Source organism: Prinia subflava, chromosome 11 (genome assembly GCF_021018805.1).
Source record: "Prinia subflava isolate CZ2003 ecotype Zambia chromosome 11, Cam_Psub_1.2, whole genome shotgun sequence".
NCBI lineage: Eukaryota > Metazoa > Chordata > Aves > Passeriformes > Cisticolidae > Prinia > Prinia subflava.
This window is the reverse complement of record NC_086257.1, coordinates 9,426,608-9,452,462: the sequence shown is the minus strand read 5'-3', so window position 1 is coordinate 9,452,462 and position 25,855 is coordinate 9,426,608. Positions and strand designations below refer to the sequence as shown.

General features: G+C 41.7%; 1 protein-coding gene across 1 annotated transcript in view; it reads right to left on the bottom strand.

Annotated features, from left to right (window-relative positions):
- NYAP2 (neuronal tyrosine-phosphorylated phosphoinositide-3-kinase adaptor 2) overlaps positions 1 to 25,855 on the bottom strand; it is a 128,629-nt gene that overhangs the window by 62,328 nt on the left and 40,446 nt on the right. The window contains exon 2 of the mRNA XM_063408742.1: positions 11,299 to 11,597. Within this exon, the coding sequence (XP_063264812.1) occupies positions 11,299 to 11,597 (299 nt within the window). The remainder of the gene's footprint in view (positions 1 to 11,298; positions 11,598 to 25,855) is intronic.

Here is a 25,855-nt window from a genome sequence, read left to right as displayed (position 1 = left end):
GCTGCACCATAATGGCAGCTCAGATTTTGCCATCCTTTTTCACACTCTGCAGCATCAGTGATACCAACAGGAAGCAGAGAAAAGGAACTTGAGCAGTTCCTACACTGAGTGGCTGCTTGAAGTCTTGGTTTCCAGAGTGACTGCCCTGAGCTCACAAATGAAAACCTGCCAGGTATGTGGAATTTCACATTAGCAAGGCCAGTGTATTTCACATGTGCCCTTCTCCACTCAAAACCCTCTATCTACTGTGCTGCTCACAAAGGCAGTGTCCCATCAGCTCAAGATTTCAATGTGAGCAGAAATAGTCTCATCATAAGCTGATTGCAAATTACCTCACTAAACAAAGCTTTTGTCACTATCTCTGCATTGCAAAGGAGGAATCTGTGACACTGAGGGACAAGTGAAATGCTCAAGGTCATTTGAGCCAGTGGCTGCTCCTCCACTTACACCCCTGGGAGATGATGCTTAGTATTATTTTACAGAAGTCTCCATTTGGCATAACACTTACTGACACGCAAGCATGCATTTGCAGGACTGGGATCATATGACAATGAGTCACTGCTGATATTTGGCCACACCACCAGTAAAAATTATTTCACCTTTAACAGAAAAGAACAAATTCAGAACCACAGAACATTTTGAATTTTCATGCTTTTGCTTGAAAACACTCATAACTAAGAAAAAGTAGGTTAGACATGTTAACAAGCTTTTGCATCCACACTAGTCCTATAGCTTCAAGTTTGTGCTTGTCACACTTTGCAAAAACACAATGTTTGCTTTTTTGGCTGTGGTGGGTTTTTTTGTTTGGTTGGTTTTGTTTGGTTTTTTTTCTTTTTCTTTTCTTGTCTTTTAATAAAAGGTTACTTACTATCCTATTCACCAAAATTCAAATATTAAGAGACTTCCATAGTCATAAGCAAAACCCTAACTCCATTGAAACTGAGACTTCCAGCACCACTCCAGTGATTCTAAGGCAAGGTTTGTAGCCAGTCCATCCTTTGGCATTCCACCAAGAGAAAATAGGAGAGAGTTCCATTTGTAGTCATGCATGGAGGGGAGAATGCCAGCAATCTCCTTAATCCCACAAAGCACCGTTAGGGACAGCAAAAGGTAGGTAATACTGCTGGTTTTTCCAGACATGTTTATGCTCAGAGAGTCCTGTACTTGTAGTATTGGTTTTACCACCAAGCACAAGGGGATCTATAATTCTTCAATCCTTGTATGCAAGAGGGCTGTGAATTCAAAGGTAGAGTATTATTTATCATTATTTCAGATAAATTATGGGAGCCATGTCAAATACCACACCACTGTACTGGGAATGGATATTAAAGCTCTTGCTGATGCCAAGTACACCATGCTGCACCTTTTTACTGCCCACTTCTCAACTTTTCTTCACCCTGAACTAGCAACCAGCTACAAACCCCATCAGACTTTGGGATATGCGCTTGTCGTTCGGCATGCCAGCGGTTTAAAGTTACAGCCACTAAAATCAGCACCAAAATCACGCGTGCATTGTTTTATATTTTCCCCTGCTGCATGTGTAAAAAGCCCAGGCTGGCACACCGTGACCTCCAGGCGAGCTGACGGCTCTGCAGAAGGAAGCTGTGCTCTCCGAGCTGTCAGTGCCGCGCACGTTACCGCAGCACAGCGGTGCCCGCACACGGACGGACGGACGGGCGTGAAGTGCCAAGCACAGTTGCAGCCTGTCAGGCATATGTTGCCTGATGTCATCCAGCATTAAGCCAAGTGGAAGGGATGAAAGCAGCAAACCAGTGCACCAACCAAGACAAATATATTTAAACAGTCATTAGAAAGAAACTACCTACGAAGCAGAGGCTGGCCATGACAGGTTCTCACCTGGAGCTAGGCTTGAATCTCTTGGGATTCTGTGAGCACTGTGCATTCCCAGTAAAGCCAGTGTGAGTGCAGGGGGCACGAAGTGTTTTGAGAGCTCAGTCATGCTTCACTCTATAAGGATTTGTCTCATTTGTTGTTAAAGTGAGAAGAGAATTAGGGCACCAGTTAAAAATAAGGTAAAGACAAAGAGGTGTAAATCCAATGTACTTGCTGTATTATAGAAAGTGCAGCTGGTTTGTGTTTTTTTCTTTAATTCCAAATGAATTTTTTCCAGACACATTTATCATCACAGACCAACTCTGAGAGTAAACAGGGGCTTTAAGATTTCAGTCTGATCCCTCAAGCCCTTACTCATTTGTCCACGATGCCTTTAACAGAAAAACATGCCAAAGACAGTATGCAAAACAGAAGTGTAGTAGGAGTATTCTCAGATTGTTATTTTTGCAGTTTCAAAGACATTTCATTTTACTTAACAATTTGTGATGTGCTGTCAAAATAAGGCAAGAGAATTAACCTGGATTTCTCCTCCCCTGCTCTTCTGGCCTTGACTTCAGAGCCATTCAGTGAAGCAAAATAATGCAAGAATCTAGTATTTCATAGTATTTCAACTCATAACATTTCAGTATTATGGTCCCCTGAGGTACAAACAAAACAAAAAATGAAACAAAGTCACAAATGTGATGACTTACAGCGACCTGCTGACAATGAATAGGATCATTGGTATTATAACCTTACACTTACATAGGGTCTGTCTATCAAGGCTGCAAATTAACCATGCAGCGAACAAGACCACCCACACTTCAGCTTTCTTTCTTCAGAGACTCCCTCTTCATTCTGGTCTTTCTGGCAGAGATTATTGATTCAGACACCTCAAAGATCACATCTGAAGACTTCCAGGAGTGGGTTGGCTCTAAAAGCAGCCTAGTGACTTTCATATGGTGTGAAACCTGTGCTAATACTCTGTCCTAGATCTCAGGCACGAATAAGTGGCTCACATTTCCTTGCCTTGTTGGCATGTCCAGGGGCTACAGTGACATGTACAGTCAGAGGACAGCAGTCTGAGAAAATCTCCCATAGAATATGTCTGTGTTATGCCCAACACTGCTCTTAGGTCTGAGATGGTCCAGCTAATTCCAGGGCAGAATGATGTGAGCTCACCAGCAGTTTGGACCTGGGGCTGTGACCAGGCTTATAAACTCTCCTGAGCCCTGGAGCACTGGGATCTGAACTGAGAGTGCAGAAAAACCCATATGCTCCCAGCAGGAGTCACAAATGTTTAGCTGAGCTTGCTGGCCTCAGCTGAGGGCAGGCAGCTCCTCCTGGACTGGCTGCATTTGCAGTTAATCTGGTAAATCAGCAAAACACTCCCCGAACTTGCATTATTAAGGCTTTTCCATTATCAAGAACATCAGAGCTTCCATCACCCTTGAGAGCAGAGCAATAGCTGTACAGCTATTGTACTGCAGGGGAGCTGCACAGTTAATTTTGGGCTTTTTTAACCCAGGTGCAGAATCTCAGCAAATGAGCAACATCCTATCATGAAAAGAGCGAGGAGGAATATATAAAGCAACTTTGTTAAATTAAGAAGAATAAAAAAAGTCACTGAGCACACAGGATAGACTAGCTGAACACAGCTAAAGTACCAACTGCCAAGTCCTGAGCACTGTGTGGCTCCCCAGTGGGTAACAGAGTTTCGTGTCTTTTACCACTGCCTGCTCTATTTTCTGTTCAATGCTTGCAGCTTCCATTAAGGGTAATGAGTATGCATATGTGCCTTGAGGGTAAGAACATATTCCCTTTGTGGCCTCAAAACTTGTTTATAAATCCCTCCAAAACTCACATTGTGCTCATTGCTCTGCACAGAAAGCTATTATAAGAGCTATAAGAACTGCTATGTTCATTCCCTCCTTTCCCCTTGCCCTTGCTTATCCAAGGGGTGAGGAAACAGACCTGGAAAGATGAAGGGCTGAAGGAGGTGATGCAGGGAAGTAAACCAGATCTGGAAGCTGCAATCTGAAAACTGACTTCCTGCAGGGACGGGCAAACTGAAATCTTGGCAAAAGCAGAGAAAACCAAATCCCAAAGCACTGAAAAACTACTCCCACCACCAACATCCCCAAAAGCAAAGCCTTTGAAAGTCTCTAAGATATTAAATACTAGAGAACAGACCAACATGTTTGCCATGTCCTACCTGCTTGAATGCAGGTCAGCAGGAACAGGCTGCTGGGCAGAGTCCCAACACAGGCCAGGGTTGCCCTCCACCCTTCTGACCCCTGGGCAGCCAGGAGGCTGTGAGGGGCAGGGCTGAGCAAGGGAAAGACATCCCAGGGCTCCACTGGGAGCTGCACGGCTCTGACACTGCTGAAGGCACCATGACACCCCCATGCCACCTGGACACACAGGGCACACACATCTCTGCAGTCAGGCATGGCAGCTGAAAGCCAGCTCCACCTCACTCGACTGACAAACAGGCCTATGATGTCTGACTTTTCTGGCTTTGACTTTTCCCTTCTCCTGACATGCACAGATTCAAGTTAAGCTCTCTCGAGCCTCACAGGCTGCAAGGGATACAGAGCAGCATACAAACAATTATGAGTAAGACAGCACTGAGATCAAGAATCAGATTAAGGTATGTGAAGGAAAACACATTGCTCCACACACAGCTCAATACCATCTCACATTACACCTGCACAGATAATAGGAACCAAGCTGCAGCTTCCACAGGGAAAAACGCTGTGCTCAAAACACAGTGCAGGCTGTAGGAAAGAGGAAAATGAGCTGTAAAATATACAGTGCACAGTCTGCAAGCCCTGAGGCCTCTCAGGCACAATGACACTGCAGTTTAAACTGAGCACCTGGCTGAGGAGCCCCTGTCCTGGAGGATGTCTTGGAGCTGGAGCTCAGGAGGCAGCACACCCCTGTGCTGCTCTGCCATGCTGCTCTTCCTGTTCCCAGGCCCCACCCTGGCACTGCAGCAGCTCTGCAGGCCTCAGTGACAAGTGGCCCTGGCTGCAAAGGAGCTCATTGCAAGAGCCATGGCACACGTCTCGTGGTGGCTGCACAGGCTCTGGCAGACTGCACTGCAGGATGCTGCCCGCCAGGCCTGCCTGCCCACTGCTCTGCCACAGCTCCTGCCACGGGCTGCTGCAGCAGCAAAGACACGACCCTGAAACCCTGCCCTGTGCTGTGCCAGCACTGGGCTGTCAAACCCTGCCCTGTGCTGTGGCAGCACTGGGCTGTCAAACCCTGCCCTGTGCCGGGCAGCACTGGGCTGTCAAACCCTGCCCTGTGCCGGGCAGCACTGGGCTGTCAAACCCTGCCCTGTGCCGGGCAGCACTGGGCTGTCAAACCCTGCCCTGTGCCGGGCAGCACTGGGCTGTCAAACCCTGCCCTGTGCCATGGAGCACTGGGCTGTCAAACCCTGCCCTGTGCCGGGCAGCACTGGGCTGTCAAACCCTGCCCTGTGCCATGGAGCACTGGGCTGTCAAACCCTGCCCTGTGCCATGGAGCACTGGGCTGTCAAACCCTGCCCTGTGCCATGGAGCACTGGGCTGTCAAACCCTGCCCTGTGCCAGCACTGGGCTGTCAAACCCTGCCCTGTGCCATGGAGCACTGGGCTGTCAAACCCTGCTCTATGCCAGGCAGCACTGGGCTGTCAAACCCTGCCCTGTGCCAGCACTGGGCTGTCAAACCCTGCCCTGTGCCGGGCAGCACTGGGCTGTCAAACCCTGCCCTGTGCCATGGAGCACTGGGCTGTCAAACCCTGCCCTGTGCCATGGAGCACTGGGCTGTCAAACCCTGCCCTGTGCCAGCACTGGGCTGTCAAACCCTGCCCTGTGCCAGCACTGGGCTGTCAAACCCTGCCCTGTGCCATGGAGCACTGGGCTGTCAAACCCTGCCCTGTGCCGGGCAGCACTGGGCTGTCAAACCCTGCCCTGTGCCAGCACTGGGCTGTCAAACCCTGCCCTGTGCCAGCACTGGCCTGCTCTGTCAGCACGAGGCCAAGCCCCCAGCCCAGGGCAGGAGCATCTCACACTGCCCACAGGCCAACCCATCAGAACTCGTCTGTCAGTCCCTTTTGACTTGTTAGGGCTGAGTAGGGCTCATTAATTTCTTCCTTTGGTAGGCATGGATGAAAAGAGCTGGGAATAAGCTAGGAATCCTCCTCTGGCTATGAGGAGGGACGCGTCATGGTTCCCACAGAGGACACTATTTCAAAGTTCAGGTTAAATACATTATTCCCTAAGGTAGGAAATAAAAGGAAATCAGCTCTATGTAAAACCAGCAAAAGTGCTAAATCCCTTTAATCTAAACTCGGTTTAATGAGAGTAGTAAAAGTTCAAATTTACAATGAAGAGTCACCAGTCTAGCTGACAGAAAACTAGATTTATGAGAGAGACCAGCTGGACTGCAAGCCCAGTTATAGTTACTGTAATTGCTTTTCTCCTGAGAAAAATTTTCCTTACAAGCTGCCCACCTTTAGAAATTGCTGAGCTCACTGCAAGGGCTTAGAAGGCAGCAGCAAGGAAGAGATCTTCCTTCCCAAGACACTTGGAAGGAAAACACTAAACAGATTGAGTGGGTTCAAGAGGTGGATGCCCTGCAAGTATTTTCTCACATCAGAGGTAAATTTTCCTTTGGCTCTGGCAGCAGCAGAATTACAACCGTGAATAACATTTTGAAAATGCTACTCTGAGTTTTAACTGGCATCTGTGTGCACATGTTTGTATGTACTTGCAAGTATATAGAACCTGCGTTTCCATTACACCTGTATATTATGAAGACATAAATTAAATTTTATAATTCAGTTATATATTTCATGTGTACTTCTTTATATAATATAGTACTCCATATTACTAAGCATAATTTTAACAAAAAATTAACTTTCAAAATGCAGTTCACTTACATCTCTTCATTTTTATTTGCACTGCAGCAGACCTGTAAACCTTTCCGGTAGACAGGCAGTGATCATATCAAAAAACACTGCTTGAGGCTGGTTACATCAGCCAATTACACTGTTTTATTACTTCCTTTTTCTGTGAGATTGAGCACTGAAAATAAATCAATTAATTACACTCCTGCATTTTCTCAATAAAGAGCCTTTCAGTATAGAGATTAGATATGCCTTCCATGCTGAAATGTTATTTTAAATTACCCTTTTCAGTTCACTTCTCACTTCAGATGTGTGATGCATGGGGCACAGCTCCATTTGTTTGCTGTTCCTACCAGAGTCTGAAAACTCTGAAGAAAAGACAACCCACATTTTAAAAAACACTTTCTAGAAATCTGTCATGGAGGAGAAATGCATTGGGTGGAAGGCGTTCAGTGGGTGCATATGAGAGGCAGCCAGAAAAGTAAAAAATGGAATATTAAAACACAAGAAGGGACACAAAGTGTGGAAACACAGCAACAAAGCTGAAGTCAAGTTGAGGAGAAGGATGCCTTCTGGCTAGAGAGGGCTCTTCCAGGCAGAGCCAAGCTAGGCTGGGATGAGCAAAAGAAACCTGAGTGCTGCCACACTGCTGCACGCCGAGACAGGGACAATATGTGTCACTGCAACTCCAGGGAAGATTCCCACACTCCCAGGAATATGGGAGCCAGAGCACTTACAGGAAAAGTGCACAGAACCAGTGTGGGTGTTACTGCTGCTATTTGTGCTTCAGGAGGAAAAGGTCCTTCAAGCTCAGGACCAAATTTCTTCTGCCTCTTCTGCAGTAAAGTCAGACATACCTAAACCAATCTAATGTTATGACAAATATTATGATGGGATAGATTCAACATTTTGATTTCACCACGATCAAAAAGAGTATCAAAGTTACTATCAGTTACTTCTTTTGTTTGTATAAACAGGATCACTATCAAAAAGCAAAAAGTAAACATGTTTAATAAACAAGAGTGATGAGGTGGTCCCTGGTTGTCTAGAAAATATAGTAAATTCCTTTTCAAAGCAGCCACATGGTCAGACAATAGACATTACAATCTGAATTATTCTGCACAGCCATGAAAAAAATTGAGCCGGGAACAATTTTGTGACAACTCCTTTGTAGAGATTCCATGGTAGTTGATGAAGAAACAATAGGGGTTTTCAGCATTATTTTCCATAGTTCCTGGAAAAGGCTGTAGTCATTCAGCTTACAATTACCACAAGTACATGCAAATGTGTGAGACACATGCATATACAAATATTTGGTTACAATATAGACAACAGTGACTGAAAGTTAAACCTGCCTGCTCTTGGACCTGAGCTTTCAGAGACATCCAAAAGAAAACATGCGTATTGTATCCTATGGAATTTCTCTCCTGAAATTTGGAAGAGGCAGACTTTCAATATCTTGATTTCAAAGTTTGCTACTAGAATGAAAACAGCTACATAGGTAAAAACATAACCAATAGTCCACAAAAAAAAAAACAACCCACAAACACAAAAACAAAACAAAAACAAAAAACAAACAAAAACAAAACAAAACAAAACAACAAAAAAACCCAAAACAAAACAAAAACCAAAAAACCCACCCCGACTAGTAGAATCAGAGTTTCACAGGATTCTCTGAGCAAAATTTCAGATACTATATTTTCTGGGAAATAATTTTAGAACAGTAATAATTTCATATTCAGTGACAAAGCTTGTCTAATATTTGTATCAATCAATATTGCAGGTAATGAACTTTGACTTCCATCTGTTCTGCTTATCTTTGGAGGTTCTCATCAATGTGTGACCCTAGTTTTTACATAAACATGCCTATATTATCCAGATTACTGTGAAAATTTATCAAAACAAACATTACCTTGGAGTGCACAAGTGATAACAAAGCCCCTCCTAATGAGAACAAAACATCTTAGAAATCCAGTCTGTTCATCTAAATCCCCTATTGTACCATCCTTGAGTATATCTATGTTAAAAAATTGACTGCTCCCTTAAAAAAAAATAACCCAAACCAAACTAAAAACTCCCTGCAATCTGATCTTTCTACGTATTAAACGCTTTGGAAGTACCTCAGTATACATAGAACCAGGGCAGGCATTCTGAACACACAAAACCAAGTGTGAGTAAAGGGTTCTATCAATAGAAAACCTCCAGGGACTTCTTCATTTTAGCCTGGAAGTGCCCATTGCTGCTCTACATGCAAAGCAGCAGAATGAACATAATACATGTCATAAATAAAACATCACAGAGATTCTTAGTGTTCCTTAAAGGCATCTATCCCCACTGAAAGGTAACATTTAGGTATTATCTCTTATGCTAGTGATGGAGTATTACTCATTCATCAGTTCTTTCCAGAGATCTTGCTGTGACTATTCAGCTCCTGATTACAATAATGAGAATCCAAGGTGCTCTGCAATACTTGGACTCTGGTATAATACCATTGTCATAGAGATGAACCAGAGTGAACAAGGCTACAGTACCACACATGTCACTCACAGTCTCATGTGGTGGGATAGATCAAGCTCAACCTGCATGGAGTGGAGGAGGAAAAGTGTCTTTGGGAACAGAAATGTCAACCAATTTCAAAGTTTGAAATCTGTCAGAAGGGACATGATTACGTATTCCTTTCTTGGACTCAAATGTCAGACAGCAGAAGAAAGGGAAAGGAAACAAAGTTTTCAGAACTTTCCAGAATGACAATAATGCTGAAGAAAACCTAATTCTGTGAGGACAAAGGCTGCTTAAGGGGTCTGCCATGACTTCTGTGAGGCTGGCAAAGTACTTGGATGTATTTCAGTTATCACTATCATTGCTATTATTGCTACTTCAAGTCTGTCAAGTTCTCTTGCTTCTCAGCAAATGAGTATAAGGGCTGGGATGAGGATGTAAACCAGAGCCCATTCCAAATCATCCTTGAGATAGTGCAGAGGTCAGCTATTCTGAACATCACTATGTGTGTGACTCAATGCACGCTTGCAGGAATAGTCATTAAACAAGTTAGAAAACATTAAATCCTTTTCTATTACACTGTCTGCAAAACTAACTTCATCTGGTCCTGGTGATTCTGGTTGGGCAGATTCAGGGAGAAAGAGTGCTAAGAAATATATTAAAAGATTATAAAAATACTTTAAAATGTTGTATTTTTAAAATAAGTTTTGAGTAAAGTAAGAGCCTCAGAGCATATCAGACCAAGAAGTTTGTGCCATCCGTTCTCTTTTGATATTAAAATAAAATTTAGAAGACTTTTTGATATAAGAATTTGAATCTCAGAGTTAAATGGTTTCTGTGTAGGCTTTGGTCCAGTAAAATTGTGGAAGACTGCTTTTGTTAAGGACAGCTACTAAATGCTTGCATTTGTCATATTAGTCTACATGGAGTTGATGTCATGGTCCCTGAAGAAGACAAGCTATGGAAGTAAAGAAAAACATCATATACAAAAAAACCTACTGGGCATAAATAATTCAATGCTTTGTTCAGCACTTGTGTTCAACTTCATAATCATAGACATATGTGCCACCATGAGTTACGCATTCATTGGCATCTTTGTTATCACTGACAACTTTTTTTAATCATATTTGCCTAAAGGGGGTCATAGCATGAATGTAGCTAACAAGTGTTCCTGGGCACAACACCAAGCAAAGGGATACACTCAAGGAGGACAGCATGCTGCATGGATGTCAAAACTGATACCTAACACAGCAATGGGAGACACCAGCTCTAATCAAAACCATTTGTACTTCTGGGTTCCTTCCTACAGTTCACACTGTGAAGCAGAGTCATCCTGATCTCTCCTAGGAGAGAGTACAGCTGGTCCTACTGCTGCACAGAATGTATTTACAGCATGGAATAAAGGAAGGAGATGATCCCTACAGCGTTAGCTCATCTTTAGCAGTGCAGAGTAAGGAAGCAATATCCTTACTAAAACCATTTGTTAATTCTCTTCTGAATGCTGCACTGGCTGAAATGTATCTGGGAGGAATAGGAAGAGAAAATGTACACTCAAACACTAACAGAATCTTTGGGCAATCCATTATATCATCCGGGCTAAAATTTTTACTGTTGGATGATTTTTCCTTGCTATGGAGTTTCAGGGCCATGCAGTATTCTTTTTATTAATTTCTGTTCTTCACTCCTTTGTTGAGAAGAACCCTTTCCAGAGCTGTGGTTTTGCACCATGCTAATGAGGTGGTCAGTGGTTCTTGGCTGGTGGGCAGATAACACTGGCCTACATTCCAACAGACAGCAATCTCTTTTTCCCTTCACTTTGAATAAATTCAACTCATTCTCCAGTACACATCCAGACCATCTAAGAGGTGCAGTTCTGTGACAAATGTCAAAGGCAAAACAAGCCAGAGGAGTTGGATAGTTTGTCCAACATTCAGACATGAGTGGTCTAGGATACCTGTGTTGGCACTGTTACACAAATAGGGAGACATACAGGTAATTCTTCAGGGCAACAGGATAATCTTAAAACTAGTTCACCAACCCCCTTTTTCCCAAAGAATTACAGCGTTTACCTTCAGTCCTGTCTGGTAGTTTCCCACTTTTGCTTGTTGTTCCAGTGTTGACTGTTTCAGACGAGGTGCTCAGTTTGGTGTTGGGGTCTCGCTTCGGTTTTGGAGGCGGCTGCTTTCGAGAGCTGCTGCTTTCATCATCGGTTCCTCCAACTGAATGAAGAGACTGGGACCTGACAGTGAAGCCACTGGAGCAGGGGTGTGGCAGTCTGTCCTGAGGAGCAGGCATTGTCATAAATCCCATGCGGAAATGTTTCCCCACGTAGCTGCCTTCATTTCCTCTTGCTACTTCTCCACCTATGCTGTAAGAGAAAATACAAACCTAAGTAAAAGTTCCTCCTTTGCCTGGACAGTACCTGGAACCAGGGTCTCAGTTCTGCCTGTGACAAGCAGATCATATTTTTGAGTTTGAAAACAAGCTATGCTCTTTGAAAAGAAGATGACTACTAGAAAAGTCTACTTTCCAATAAAACTGCCAACAACTGAGACATAGATACACTGCTAGGCACTCAGAATTTTACAAGAAGTCAAGAAAAGTTTTGTCAGGTTTCATAGCATTGGAACTAGAAATTTTCTACACAACAAATTTCAAACATTGAAAGTTAGAACTGAGCTTTCAGGAAAACAGGAGACTGTGAGTAGGGCGAAGAATAACACTTTAGAAATACAACATGGTGTATTGATCCACACTCCCTGACACTCATCTTTGACTACAGATGCTCATGTAGCTTGGGAAACAAGGCTCAGGCATCTAATCAATCTTTTCCCTTGAGACCAAAGAATGGTAAAGAAGAAATATTCTAAAAATTACCTGGATGTAGGGAAATCAACATCACATCTAATCCACATAAATCTGCAACACAAGCAGATTCAGACTAGTAAATTACAAGTGTAGCAGATAAAAAGGCCATGAACTGTGGGACACCAGGAAGAAAATAACCTCCAGCCATTCAGAAACACTGGTAAAGAAGGAAAGTTCAGTTGAAACAAGGCCTACCATACCAAACACTGCATTTTTCTGTGGGTGGCATGACTGAGAACTTGGTATTATTCCTGTTCCACTCATGCCTATCAGTTCTGAAAAACAGCTCTTACTGGTGTTTATAGTGCAAAGCAAGAGCACATTCCAATTCAGGCAAGTCAGTGACTATGCAAAGAAGCTCAGCAACACACACAGGTCAATGTGGGCCTCTTTGCAAGGAGGTTTGAAATGGTACCACTGTGGGCACATAGAAATGTCAGTACAAGAACTGTGAAGTATCAGAAAGCTCTAATTAGCTCCTGTTTCCCCTTCACGCAGAGTGAATCTCTAAGGAGTGCTTCTATGAAAGTTTTTTACTTGATGTTGCCTTGGCTGGTGCAGTTTATTTGGTGCTGGAACACATTTCCTTTTTTGAGAGACAGGAACATTTCTCATAAGTGTGAAGAGTAAGCAAGGTCATCTCATTTCCTGATACTGTCCCCATCCTCACTGCAGGTAAAGCACAAGCTGTATCTAATTGTCCTAAAAGCATCCGACTGGCAATGAGCAATATACAACTTTGTGCATGATACAGCAGAACCTTTGCTTGTTTATTACTCTCCCTGCTTTCTTATTCCATTTCCTCTCCAAGTGATGTCCACTTTCAAAACTGGTTGACAGCAGAACAGGTCTAACTGACCATGTGCCACTTTCCAGGGTCACTGACACCTACCCACATTTGTAAATGTTTGCACACACACCTGCCACACATATGCACACATTGGTCCATGTTCATAACCAAGTTGTTACTAAATCCTAATTGGCATCAATTCCAAAGGGATTTGCAGCCAGAAAGATCAAAAGGTAGAACTCATTAATTTGAATATTTCTGAAAAACCTGTAGCTAGTTTGAATGATTAACTATGCCTCTACTAATCTTTCATAAATTGTTCTGAAAATAATATAATCCTCTGACACTGGACTACAGAAAGAGCCTGTCATATTATTTAAAGAAGATTACTATCCAAACATGCTGAAGAATGCAGGTGGGGAGTCTGCTTCCTTTCTTAAGTCCATTGGATAACCAGGTTTAGCAAAGACAATTTCAGTTTGCCATGTCTCCAATGTTACAAGTCTTAACAGTTTACACTGTTTAATTGCTGCATTTACTTCACTTCTGCATGAAGATGTTTGAACCACCCACTATAAGCCAGGTTCTGTTCTGGATGGACTTGCACAAATCTCTCTGAGGTGATATATTCCACACTTTTCCTAAGAATACACAGAACTGCATTTATATTGAAGCATGGGGTTTTTTTTCCTGCATCCCTTATTCTAGAAATTAAAACTTACAAAATCTATGCCTGGTGTCTAAATACACTGTCTCATTAAACAATTAAATCAAATCCTTCCCTCTCCTTCTTTCCCCCCTTAATTTTTAAATTCTTTACTGAATTTCAACATAAATGAAACCCTCACCTGCTTCCTCCAGAACAAAGAGCCCCATGCCAGGTCAGAGAGAGGTTGTGGGTACAGATGGGAACAGAACCTGCTGCTGTTCAGCATCGCAGCTGGGATAGATCTGCTTTTGCTTTCCTACGTCCTCTGCTCAGCTACCAGACAGAAACAGCAGGGCACCATTTTCCCATTTGCAGCCACGTTTAAAAGGGGATCCATTTGTCTTTGAATGTAGGAGCCAAGGCTCAGCTGCTGGTTAAGCACTGTGAACCACAAGCTGAAGAAGGCTAACCTCTAATCTTTGGTCTTGGCGCTGGTCCCTGACCAGGATCACAGAGGGCTTAGACTTGTTCCTTTCCCTGGTGACAATTTCCAGTACAGGGCAGTGGGTGTTTCCCAGCTGAGCCTGACCAATTCAACCAGAACAGCACACAGTGGGTGGGTGCTGAGTTCACAGCTCAGCCATGCAGACCAAAACCCCCTGTGTGTGAAGAGAAAGGAGCAACTCCAGAAACACACCCAGAGCACAGGTTCAAAAGCAGGATGGCAGATTTCAAACGTGACATCTCCTGCTCTCAGGCAGCAGCATCCTGAAGGTCCATTTGGGCTTGTGCAATGCACGGTGTTGTTACATCCTGAACCCAGACAGAGTGAAGGATTTATTTATATACTACTCCTGCTCACAGCCATTGGAATTGGCTGGGGCTAGCATGTGTCCCACTACAACACGCTGACAAAGATTTACACAAAACTTGCTGTGCAGCAATGACTACAGACACAGTGAGAGTGAAAGCAACTGTGTAGGTCTCCCTCCATTATTTCTGACAGGTAAGACTCTGTGCTCCTCATTGTACTGATAATGAGCTCTATCTCATTTCAAAACTGTAATGTGTGAGTTGCTGCAAGTATGACATAGTTTATTTATATATATGGGAATGCAGATTTGGATTATTCCTCTGGGAAGTTTCAATTTGAACTTGGCCAGGATCAAATGCTTCTCTGACAAAGAATTATGTACAGCATTAAGTAACTGTTAAAAATGCAAGACATTTGTCTACAAAAAGAGCCATGATTATATAACAACAAAATTAATAATACTATTGCTCACGTTAAACACATCAAAGCTGACTTTGTGCCGAAAACGCTCTTCAGTGTTTGCCCAGCTCTAGTGACTGATGTTGCCATGGCTGCAGAAAAGAGCAGTGCCAAGGCTGGTGTCAGACACCTTTAGGAAGATTGCTGTAAACCATCTCTCCTTTCAGAACCACGTTGCAGGCCTTCTCCAAACCCAGCTAGCCAGGCCAATGCAGGCCGCTGGTTACGTTCTCTCCTTGGGGGCACTGCAAGGGAAGCAAGATCCCTTCCCCCTCCTCCTCCACACAGTGATGGAATTAAATCATTACAACAAATACCAAAACTGTTGATCTGTCTTAAACCAGTAACTGAAAGCAGATTTCAGCTTTCATTTTTGAAGTATGAACAAGAGATCTGACTGATGGATCCAGTGCATCTCATTATGTGTCCATACAGGTTTTGTCTGTCAGCTGAGTTTTTTGAGGTCAGAACTGGGCTAGCATTAAGCCACATTGGCCGTGCTGCTCCTACAGCAGTGTCAGCCTGCTGGAATGCAGGCTGTGGTCGTGGCAGTGCTGACACTTCACAGCTCACTTCTGGTGCTCTGCCTGCTCTTTTCTACCCAGCAGATACTGGAGTATGGATGTAACTACAGCACAGAATAATGGAACAACCTCTTTGAAGACCTACAGAGGAGAAAGTCTTTTATATTATTCATTTCATTACACATCACAAGAGTGAAAGTTACAGAAGAAGGCTAAACATTAAAAATGAACACAGAAAGTACTCAATGCAAACAGCATGGGGAAGATCGTGCCCACCTTGCTTTGCCGTGAGTCATAACATTCCTGTTGACTTTGAACGTGTTTTCAAGATGTTAAGTTATAAAGCTAAGACAAATAAATTTTCATCACATTGATAAAAAATACATGACAAACAGAAAGAATTTAGAGACTGTCTGCATCAATCAGTGTGGTCTTTTTAATTTGCATTGCTCCTATTTAATACTGCAAAGAGCAACTTTAATTTGGTGTGCAGTTTCATTGCTTGGTCCAGACAGAAACTAAATTAATTCCTGGGAAACAAATTATTAGTTGCATGAAAACTTTTGTTTTACTTGGTGTCACTGTTTAACTATAAACAAAATGGAATATCAAATTCCTCAGTGCAGCTGTAAGAAGTAAAAATCTTGGACTGAGACCATAAAGTCAGAATACCCTGGAGATGCATTTTCTTCCCAGCCATCTATCTACTCTTGTTCTTGTTTTTCACGCAAAAATTCCCCTATCAGTTTAAATTTATACTGGATTATTTTTATCCCTCAGGCACCAAAAACCACTTCATAGTTCTCATCTTTGCATGGTTTCTGTTTTTCTTCCTGTGCTGTTTTACATGGGATTTTCTTCTTTAGAGACACAAGTGCAAAAAGGAAGCTACACCTGATTATGAGATTTGACCTCCAAAGTAGGAGGAAGGGGGATGTGCTCTGCTGGGGATGTGGCATCTTTGAAGGTATTTTACAATTTCTTTGCTGTGATACATTCCAGTCAGGGACCACACAAGTTCACCATCCTTCTAAGTTTTGAAATTCCAGGTAGCCAAGAGAAACAATTTCAAGAGCAGCTGCTTGCTCCTCTTGTGCTTGAAGAAGAGTCATCAGAGATACTGGTCCATTTGCTGGCAGAAACTGAGCTGGGAGTCTCTGCAGCTCCTCTGTGCAAGTGGGGAGAGCTATGAGTTACAGGGCAAGAGAAGCACGTGGATGACCAGGCTCCTTCCCTCCGGGGAGCTGCAAGCCCACGCGCAGCTAACCCCCCATGACACGCTTCTGATCCACCAGGGAAGCCATCTGAGTCAGAGACAGGAGAAAAGTCACTAAAAATTAACTGATAACGTAGGAAGAATTTTCTGTAGAAATGACTAATCATCAGCAAAACAAAGGGAATAAAAATACCTAACTCAAGGATTTTGTGCAAGCTGGCTTCACTGTGCAGGCAGCAGTTTATCCCATGGTGTATTTATGTTTTCTGGGTTAAGAGAGTAGCTACTGATGTTTTAACCATTTCCTTGCTCTTACAGCAGTGAACATCCAGCTGCCCTGCTCATATCAAATGTTCTGCATATGAAGGGCTGAAATGGCTTTGAAATGTCTATTCCCCATCAGAATAAATTATACACACATATACTAAGGATGACACATTTTACTTTGTATCTGAGAAGCACTTTCAAGATTAGCATAAATTATATTTGTAAATTAGAGGTTGGATGCCAAAACAACAGAAGATATACTATTTTTATCCCCCTAAACATGATTTCAACAGACCATGAAACGTAACACTGAAGAAATAAGGACAGGATCACAATCATGGATATAGGAACGACACTGTAGGTATGATATTACACAAACCTATACCATTTTTATCACAAAAATTAAACATGAATTTATCTCTGTTTTTTTAATAACACCTCAGAGATCCCCCTTCTTATTCCCAAAGAACATACACACTTTTTTTTCTGCATTACTTTTCTGAAATATTCCAAACGACTCACCATGATCTTAAATCAAGATTCAGAGGGTAATACTACCATCCTTTTAGATATAGGCTAAAGCCTAAATGAATCATGACAAAGGTGAGATTTAGAACCATTTTGTGCACCTGGAGGACTGCCTGAAATGAGCAGCCAATATGTCTATGCACATCAAACTTCTTACCTCTGCTATATGCCTCTGCTTTTGAGGTAGGAGATCAGGTGCTGCTTAAGAAGTCAGGCCTCTCAGGATATACAGAATACATTAGTGTTACAAAATAAAATTCCTTCTTTTATCCCACCTGTCAAACCCACAGGCCCAGGGTTTGATCCTGCAGACATGCAATGGGCTGACAATCCCACTTTGAGCACCTGCATTATGCACTGGAACACCCAGGAAGCTTTGTGGAAATTGCTTGTGCCTCATGAATCTCTTGTAAGCAATACCACTTGCAGATGTGTATCCACTGCCCATTTGGACACTTATTTCAAAGGGTTATTTCTTTTCAGGGTTATTTCTTTAAGCCCTTTGTGCTCCTCTTGAGAGTCTGCCATCCCCAACAGGACTCACAGAAGATTCTCCAGAAGAAACTGAACTGCCACACCACATGTTGTGGCTGCACTGTGAGATTAACTGAGTCCCTGGGGAGCAACCAAAAGACAGCTGTAATCCCTCTGCAGTGCACAATGGAAAAAACAGCAAAATTAACCAAGACTGTCCACAGCAGGTTTTCCATATGATGCCAGAAAATCTGATTTCAAATTATGATCTGGTATGCTCTGCAGTGAACTACTTTTATAACACAAAATGTTGAAAATGCTAGCAAGAGTTGGAGTTATGGGGAAAAAGGAAAAAAAAAAAGGAAAAGAAAAACAAATCTGAAACAGTTTAAGAGAAACACTGATAAATTAAGAGCTTTGGGATTTTTTTAACAAAACTGACATAAAGTAGACAGCTTGGAAAGGAGTAACTGAGGAGTAAGGAACTTTCTGATCCACAGAGAACAAAATCATTTCCTGAGTTTGAACAGAAGTGCAGGTACTAGTTCTATTTTCCCCTGCACTGCTCCTATTTATAGCAGACTGTCTCTTAAAGCAGGGACTAAGGATGCCTGCATTGGCTGAACATGCAGAGGCCTGGTGCTGCTCTCCTCAGAAGGATCAGCTCTCCCTGCTGTATCTGGGGTAAGGGACCCCAGTGCTGCAGCCCCACCTGTGCCTGGTGCCACTGACGCACACAGGGACATCTGTGGGGTGGGAATACACAACACTTAGAGGCTGGAGTGAAAAGTGCTCTGCTGTTCTATGGATACAGTTATTTTTAATTTTGCATTGGGGGATGCACAGCTAAAAGCCAGCAAATGAAAGCTCATATGTTCAGAGTCACCTAGAATTAGACGTGGAGCATATGCAATGTTTAAGCTGAGTGCAAATGCATGTTCGCATTAATGGAGTGGGGTTTTGAATCCTGTCAAAAACAGGTGGAGCTCGACCAAGGCTGTGTTTTTATCACATTCACTGGAAAACCACATGGCTCAAATTCCACTCTGCCTGAGCAACTGTGGCTAAGTAAATATTTCAATGAGATACGGGAATAAATTAACATACAAAATAACTCTTGGGCATTTCTGTAAGAAAATGTTACTTCAGTTTTGACTCAAAGTTTCAATGGGAAAGGAAATCTGTACAGAGTAAGAAACCCTTTTTGAGGATCAGATGCTGTGAAAAGTTAAAACCTTAAATTAATGAAATGTGAAATTAATGAAATGTGCTGAAACTCTAAGACAGAGACCTGTAAACCAAATGCTCTGTGTGGGCTGAGATGTTACACTCCAGCCTTTCCAAATTCAGGCTAATTTCAAACACTGATTGTACAGGTGCTCTTCTTAGTCCCTCAAGCAAACATGACACTACTTTAAAAATGCAAGCTCAAATTGGATTGACAAAGAAATTATGGTTTTAAATAAATGCTTCCTATGGTATCCAGTTTCAAAGAGAATGGACTTTGAAAGTACTCTTCAATCCTGAGTGGCAGTGAACAGCAAGAGCAGCATTTCAGTTTGGAGGAAAACCACTGACAAATTGCACTTTAGCATGATCCACAGCAAAACATACAGATTGTCTTTTACACAGCTAGTGACTTGAAGATCTAGTTATTCACATTATTCTTCTGGTAGTATTGTCATTCAAAATTTGCAGTTCAAAATACATTCCCCAAGCTGAACTGTCTCTTTATTTTCTTTTCTGAATGCCTTGTGAGGAGGTAAGAAGGGGAGAGGCACTTCCTGGCATACTGAGAGAGGCTCTCAGTAGCACAGTTACAGCAGGGATGTGACAGGGATGCAGGTTCTAATGAAGGAACATTTCTATGCAACAGCCTATCTCGTGGCAGCTCACCACTCCAGATCTGCCATATTCATGTAGGGTAATTTTGCTTCCAGACATCTCAGCACATGACAAAATTTGGGAGTTTACATTCTTTTGATCAGGCATTTATCTAAATATCTTGGGTACAATTTTAGGCACTGTTTTCATTGACATTCAGAGTCAATTGGTAGTTACTAAAAAACATTTGCACATTAGCAATTTAAGTAGGACTAAATCAAATTCAATCTATACATTTTATATTAAAATTTTCATTTTAGGAGAATGCACAGTGCAAGTTTTACAAACAGTGCAAAGCTCATTTGGGTATTTTCTCCACTTACAAGAACTCTGGGTGCTGGACTGGTCTTTGCTCAGGAAACAACAACAAAAAGCTACTGCAGTTTACCCAGCCTAACTTCATAAATGTTCTGCTGGATACATCACTTTGCTGTCATAGCTTCTGGAACCCACAGAAGTCTTCACCAGAAATCCTTTTTTACCTGCAAGAGCCCTGCCCAAGCCCATCACCTTTGTGCTAGAATTACTGCCCTTGTGCTATTAGGTATCCCCATCTCTCTGTTCCTTCTGATGTCTGAAGGAAAGGTTTCAGCTCTTTTGTCAATCACCATGCTGTATATTAAGTGAATAGCAGTGAGTATCTCTGCTTTGCAAAATGAAACAGACCCAAAAAACTAAGTGAAATGTTTTTGACTGGTGTAATAAACCCAGGAAACAGGAAAGGGAATCACTCCACACATGTGCACATTGGTGTCCCTCCCTCCTTCCTCCTTGGACAGTCTCAATCTGCTAAATAAAGCTACATGAAATCCTGTACATCAGTATCAACAGTTCTTATTGTCAGAGCCTGGAGAGGTTTGTTCACTAAGATATAAAGTGCTTGTGAAGATCTCCCTGCTTATGTCACTTTTCTATGTGTAACAAAGTGATCATTATTGCCACAACAGAATATTAATGTGCTTCACATCTAAGTTTAGAAATAATAATATAAGAAACTCTTTCCTTGTCTTGATGGATGTCAGTTTCTTAGCCAGGGTTGTCAGAAGCTACTTATTTGTTCAAAGAAATAAATGGAAAAGGACATTTTATTTTCAGAAACACAGTTAATTTAATATTGCACATCAGAGCATGTGAAAAGCAAGTGTAGTGGGCATAAAGGTGGTCGGGTCGTAGTGGTTTGGGCCAGGACACTGGGAGAGGCCAGCCAGGAAATGTACATCTTTCCCCATTCATGCATGTACCCAGCACAACCCCAAACCCTTTCCACACTGAGGTCTTCCAGCAGATTCATTGCATCTCCATGCATTCCCTTTAGGAATCCAGGTGAATTGTCCAAATGCAAAGCACAGAAACTCTTTTCTCCTCTGTATCCACACACAGATCTAATGGGCCAGACCCAGGAACTCCAGCAGACTACTAAAAGGTCTTTATATATACAGGAATTTAACACCAGAGACAACTGGCTACAATAAAAGCTGCCAGTAAACTTCCAAAGCTGACAGAAATCAGCACATGCTGATTTTCGTCACTCTCAGAATTACTTTTGCAAATGGAGATGATCAGATAATTTTGGGCACTGCTGTGTTGTGCTTTTTTTTTTTCCCCTGCAAGAGTAGCTTTTTTGCCAAATTTTTGAGCAAAAACTATATCAAATAAACTCTGACAGTGAAGGAAGATGGTACTTAAATGCTCCTTTAGTGACATGTGCTTACATTGCCCAAAGGGTCATCACTACAACCTATGAAGCTGCAATGAAATGGAATTTTGCTAAAGCAACAGCTTCTTTTCCAAGCTGTGAAAATCTGTGTGAGGATTTGTTAGATAGCTAAAGCATTAAAACAAAGAGCAAATACCCTTGTAACCTGCATTTAATGATGTAATGGTAAATTAAGTGGGGAATGTACTAGTTTATTTCCCTGCATGGGAGGTGATCAGCTCTGTGCTGTTCATACTGAAAGTATGTAAATTCCCTTTATTCCTCAGGCAACCCTTCAGAGCTGTCATTTATTGAGTGTCACCTTTGAAGTGTCTCAGCTTGAAGAAATGATGCTGTGTGTGCACTGAGGTGGTGAGCTGTGGCTGCCAGGGTCACACAAAGTCTGGATCTAATTTCACGTGAAGATGACAAACCAAAAATAATTTGCTGTTGCTTTCCTTTGCTCTAAGAATTATTGTTAAAATCTGCAAAGCTGCTGGTAATAAGTTGTGCATGTATATTTCCAGGCTGCTTAAACCCCTTTGAAAAGTCTTCTATCTAGGAACAATAACCCTGACATAATATGAACTGGATTTCCCTCTCCCAAAGCTCCACTGCAGGCAGTAGCCTACTTACAAACAACAGAAAGGGGGAGAAGCTCAGAGACAATTTCTGTATAAGCTCCAAGTCCAGTTATCTGCACACCAGGCTGCACACAGGAGGTGTCTCTGTCTCTCAGAAGGGCAATTCAGGTATGCTTTTTAATTGTTTATGTATTTTTAAACCCAAGAAAATACTGTTCTCTCCTCCAAAATATGTGAGACCCCTTTCCCTGCCCTGTGGCCCAGTGCCCACACAGGACACAGGAGCCTGTTGCTCTGTCCTTACTGCACCAGCTACCCCAGAGGTTTCAAGTCTGAGATGCTAAGACAAAAAACTTCCTTCAAGAGGGTCTCGTGATAAAAATCTTAAACCCAAACAGCCTTAATTCAAACATTTGGGGTCATTATGTAAAGGACTGGAACAGTAGACTTCCAAGTCCTACAGAGAGTTCATGACAACATATGTTTTAATAGGCACTTTCACCCACTTAATAAATGTAGTGATGGGCTACTGAGCTTTAAGGAATAGAATCACTGAATCATTAAAGTTGGAAAAGGTTTTTAAGATCATCAAATCCAACCATCAACCCAGCACTACCACCACGTTCACCACTAAACCATGTCCTCAGTGCTAGGAAGGATGAACCTTACTGGACTTTGCACACACACTAATGTGAATTTGCATGTGAAATGATTCTGTACCCTACCTAGAATGGCACACAGAAATGTTAATGTTCCTGGTGATGACCAGCTCATTTTTCTGGTCTCTAGAATATCTATTTCGTTCTTACCTCAGTAAGAAGTGGAAGATAACAATTGTTAAATAAGAGCTAGCAGCACCTAGCTATTTAACCAATGGATACACTGCTTTACAGCAAAAGCAGGTGATTAGAGGTAAGAAAAGACAGATGCAGCACAATTACATTATTGCAGCCTTCTAGAAACTGAAGTGCCTTCTAGAAACTTTGTGGAAGTAAAGGGTAAAATCATGGTGGGTTTTGAGTTAAACAGTTACCTCTTGTCATATTTTCAAGTTTTGCCTTATATCCACAATACACTTAAAATGGGAGCTAAGGCTTTTTGATAGTCTTGCTACTGCATTCTGGAAAACTAAATGAAATTTAAGGTTGTAGGCCACTAGAAAAAAATTGGGAAGTCAAAACTATGGAGTTCCACAGCTGATGTTTGTGAATGATCCAAGCTGACACTTTTAATCCACTCTCAGGTATAAAAAAGGGATATTTCATAGGTGTATCCAGTAAAATTAAGATTCAAGTAAAATTTAATTCAAGGTCCAGAACAGCTTCAAGAAGGCTCACAAAAGAATAGTATCAAGGGAAGAAATATCTCCTAAGGAGATATTCCCTCCTGTGACAGTGACAAAATTGGGTTGTCTCCTCAATGCTAGCATCTATAATCCTTGAAATGCAGATAAAAATAAATACAAAGTATAACATTTCATAATACATTGGAGTTATTTGTGCATATACTTACTCATCTGTGTTTACTGCCCTTCAAGCTGCATACAGAAACAATTAAATCCCTTTTTAGAAGGGGTAGTATGGAGCATGCAGATCTATAGCTGTGATTTAAAGAGTATGACAGGCAATCAGGGTGTGTCAGAGAAAGCCCACATCAGCAAAGAGACATGTTAAAGCCACATTTGAATTTTCTTTTTTAGGACTGAACAGATGAGTGTTTCCTTCATGTTCTGAACACAGTGAGATTGGGAAATAGTCTGAATTTCAGGCTAGGAGAAAATGGATTGCTTCAAATTATAGGAAAATGAACAGCACTGATTTTATTCCTCACTTTCAGCAGAACTGAATAGTACACAGCAGAAAAAGGAAAGCCAGATGCTTTCCTAAGTCTGTTATATATTTCTACCAGAAGTAGCATAACAACTGGAAATTAACTATTTCCCAACATTTTTCACTCTCATGAGATAAACATTAAATTTGGCTAATGAACTGAAAAGAAAAAAGAAAGTCCATAGATTAATATTTTTTTTAATTATTACACAAAACAGGAATACAGACAGGAAATTAAAGGCTGGATTCCTGTATTAATACTGATATATAACGAAAGAAGCTAAAGATCCCTTTTAAAAAGACATCAATATTACTTCCTCAAAACATTTACATTGGTTGTGAGAATATGAACTGAAGATATTTCAGCTGGGAAGAGTCTGATTGCACAGTCAAACAACTGCTAAAGATGCTAGGAGGACAAAAACATCTAAGCCAAGCAAATTGGTTGCATTTTGTTTTTGAAACCAGAGACTCAAACCATTATGTATTAAGTTTGAAAGAAACCACTCCAAAACTGAGTAACCTGAGCAGGACTCCCCAGCCCCTTCTGTCCCATTTCCACAGTCAGTCTCCTCACACCCTTTGTCAAAAGGGTCACATCTGTCCCACTGTGCTTTGTCAGGACTACAGAGCCAGAGAGGAGTGTAAACAAACTGCTCTGCATTTTATGGGAATAAACAAAGGTCAGCTTTTTTCCTCCCAAGTCAGGTCACTCAGTGACTACAGTCAATATGAATGGCTGGACAAATGTCTACAGCTGTCCCTGGAGGGGAGCACTCTGTGCCCTGTGCCTCGTGTGCCAGGAATGATGTGAGCCAGACAAGTCTCTGTCCTGCTTTATAACTGCAAAGTGCAAGGTAATTGAGAGTCAAAACAGAGCCTAAATAACTCAAAAAACAAAGTTCTTGAGATTCAAGATCCTCAAAACTTCCTTTAGAGACAGTTATACCCACAGGTACTGCTCCCACAATCCAATGAAGAAAGCTTCAATCTCAGCTAGTGCTGTTTCCAATCACAATGTCCCAATATGTGGTTCAATAATTCTGTTGGTATTCTTTGAAAATAATGGCCATGGTTGTTCCTTTTTGTTTTGCTGCACTTTCTGTCATTTTGCTAGCTTCCATCCCTAATGTGTGTTATTATTATTCAGGTCTTTGCCCAGTCTGTTACCTGCTCATTAGAACTCCTGTGGTAGAAAATGTTCTTGCAAGAACCTAATTCTGGTACGTTTCAATTTACTTTCAGGCTGAGTGAGTCTAAAAGCTCAGATTATTAAGGTGAGCTTGCAGTGATGTATTTGATAGACTGTGTTTTGTTGTATTAAGGCAAAGAGAAATTCATCTATAAAGTTTTAATTTTATACTTCGAAAGCTAAACAAAAAATAAGTAAATCTAGACCCTCAAAGACAGGTGCTTCCACTGGGGCTTAAAGTGACTAAGAGGTCAATGGCAAAACAATGTAAGGCATCTCTTTTTAAGACATATCAGAGGGTTATATGGCAATTAGCAATTCAAGCCTGTTCTGATGACACTTTCACAATAGAAACACAACTTGGAATTCTCTAAAACAGCCTGAAAATTTCCAAACAGGCTTTTTTAGTTCAAATTGCTAATAAAACCACTGAGTGAGTCAGTGAGTTGAACCTACAGCAAGCTCCAGCAGCACAAAATTTTTATATGTAATTTTAGGGCTGAGTTCCCTACAGAATGACTGCTGTAGAGTTCTTACTGCACTGCAGGTATGTCTATAAAATATTAGAAATTTTAAGTAAATTATAATATACGGGAAAGGTCTTCCATCAGGTAACATCTGGGCCTCCAAATTATTCAGAACAGGCCTTATTACTTGTCTCCACTTTATTTCAAATTAATTTATTTACTAAGACTTAATTTAAAGAAAAAGAAAACAGAAACAAAATTCCAAGAGTTTAATCATAGCTAAAAGGTTTACAGCATGTGCATTTGCTTCAATTAATTATTAAAAACAGCAGCAAAAATTGACTATGATATTGAAAGTGCAAGAGAAAATTAAGCAATGTCTCAT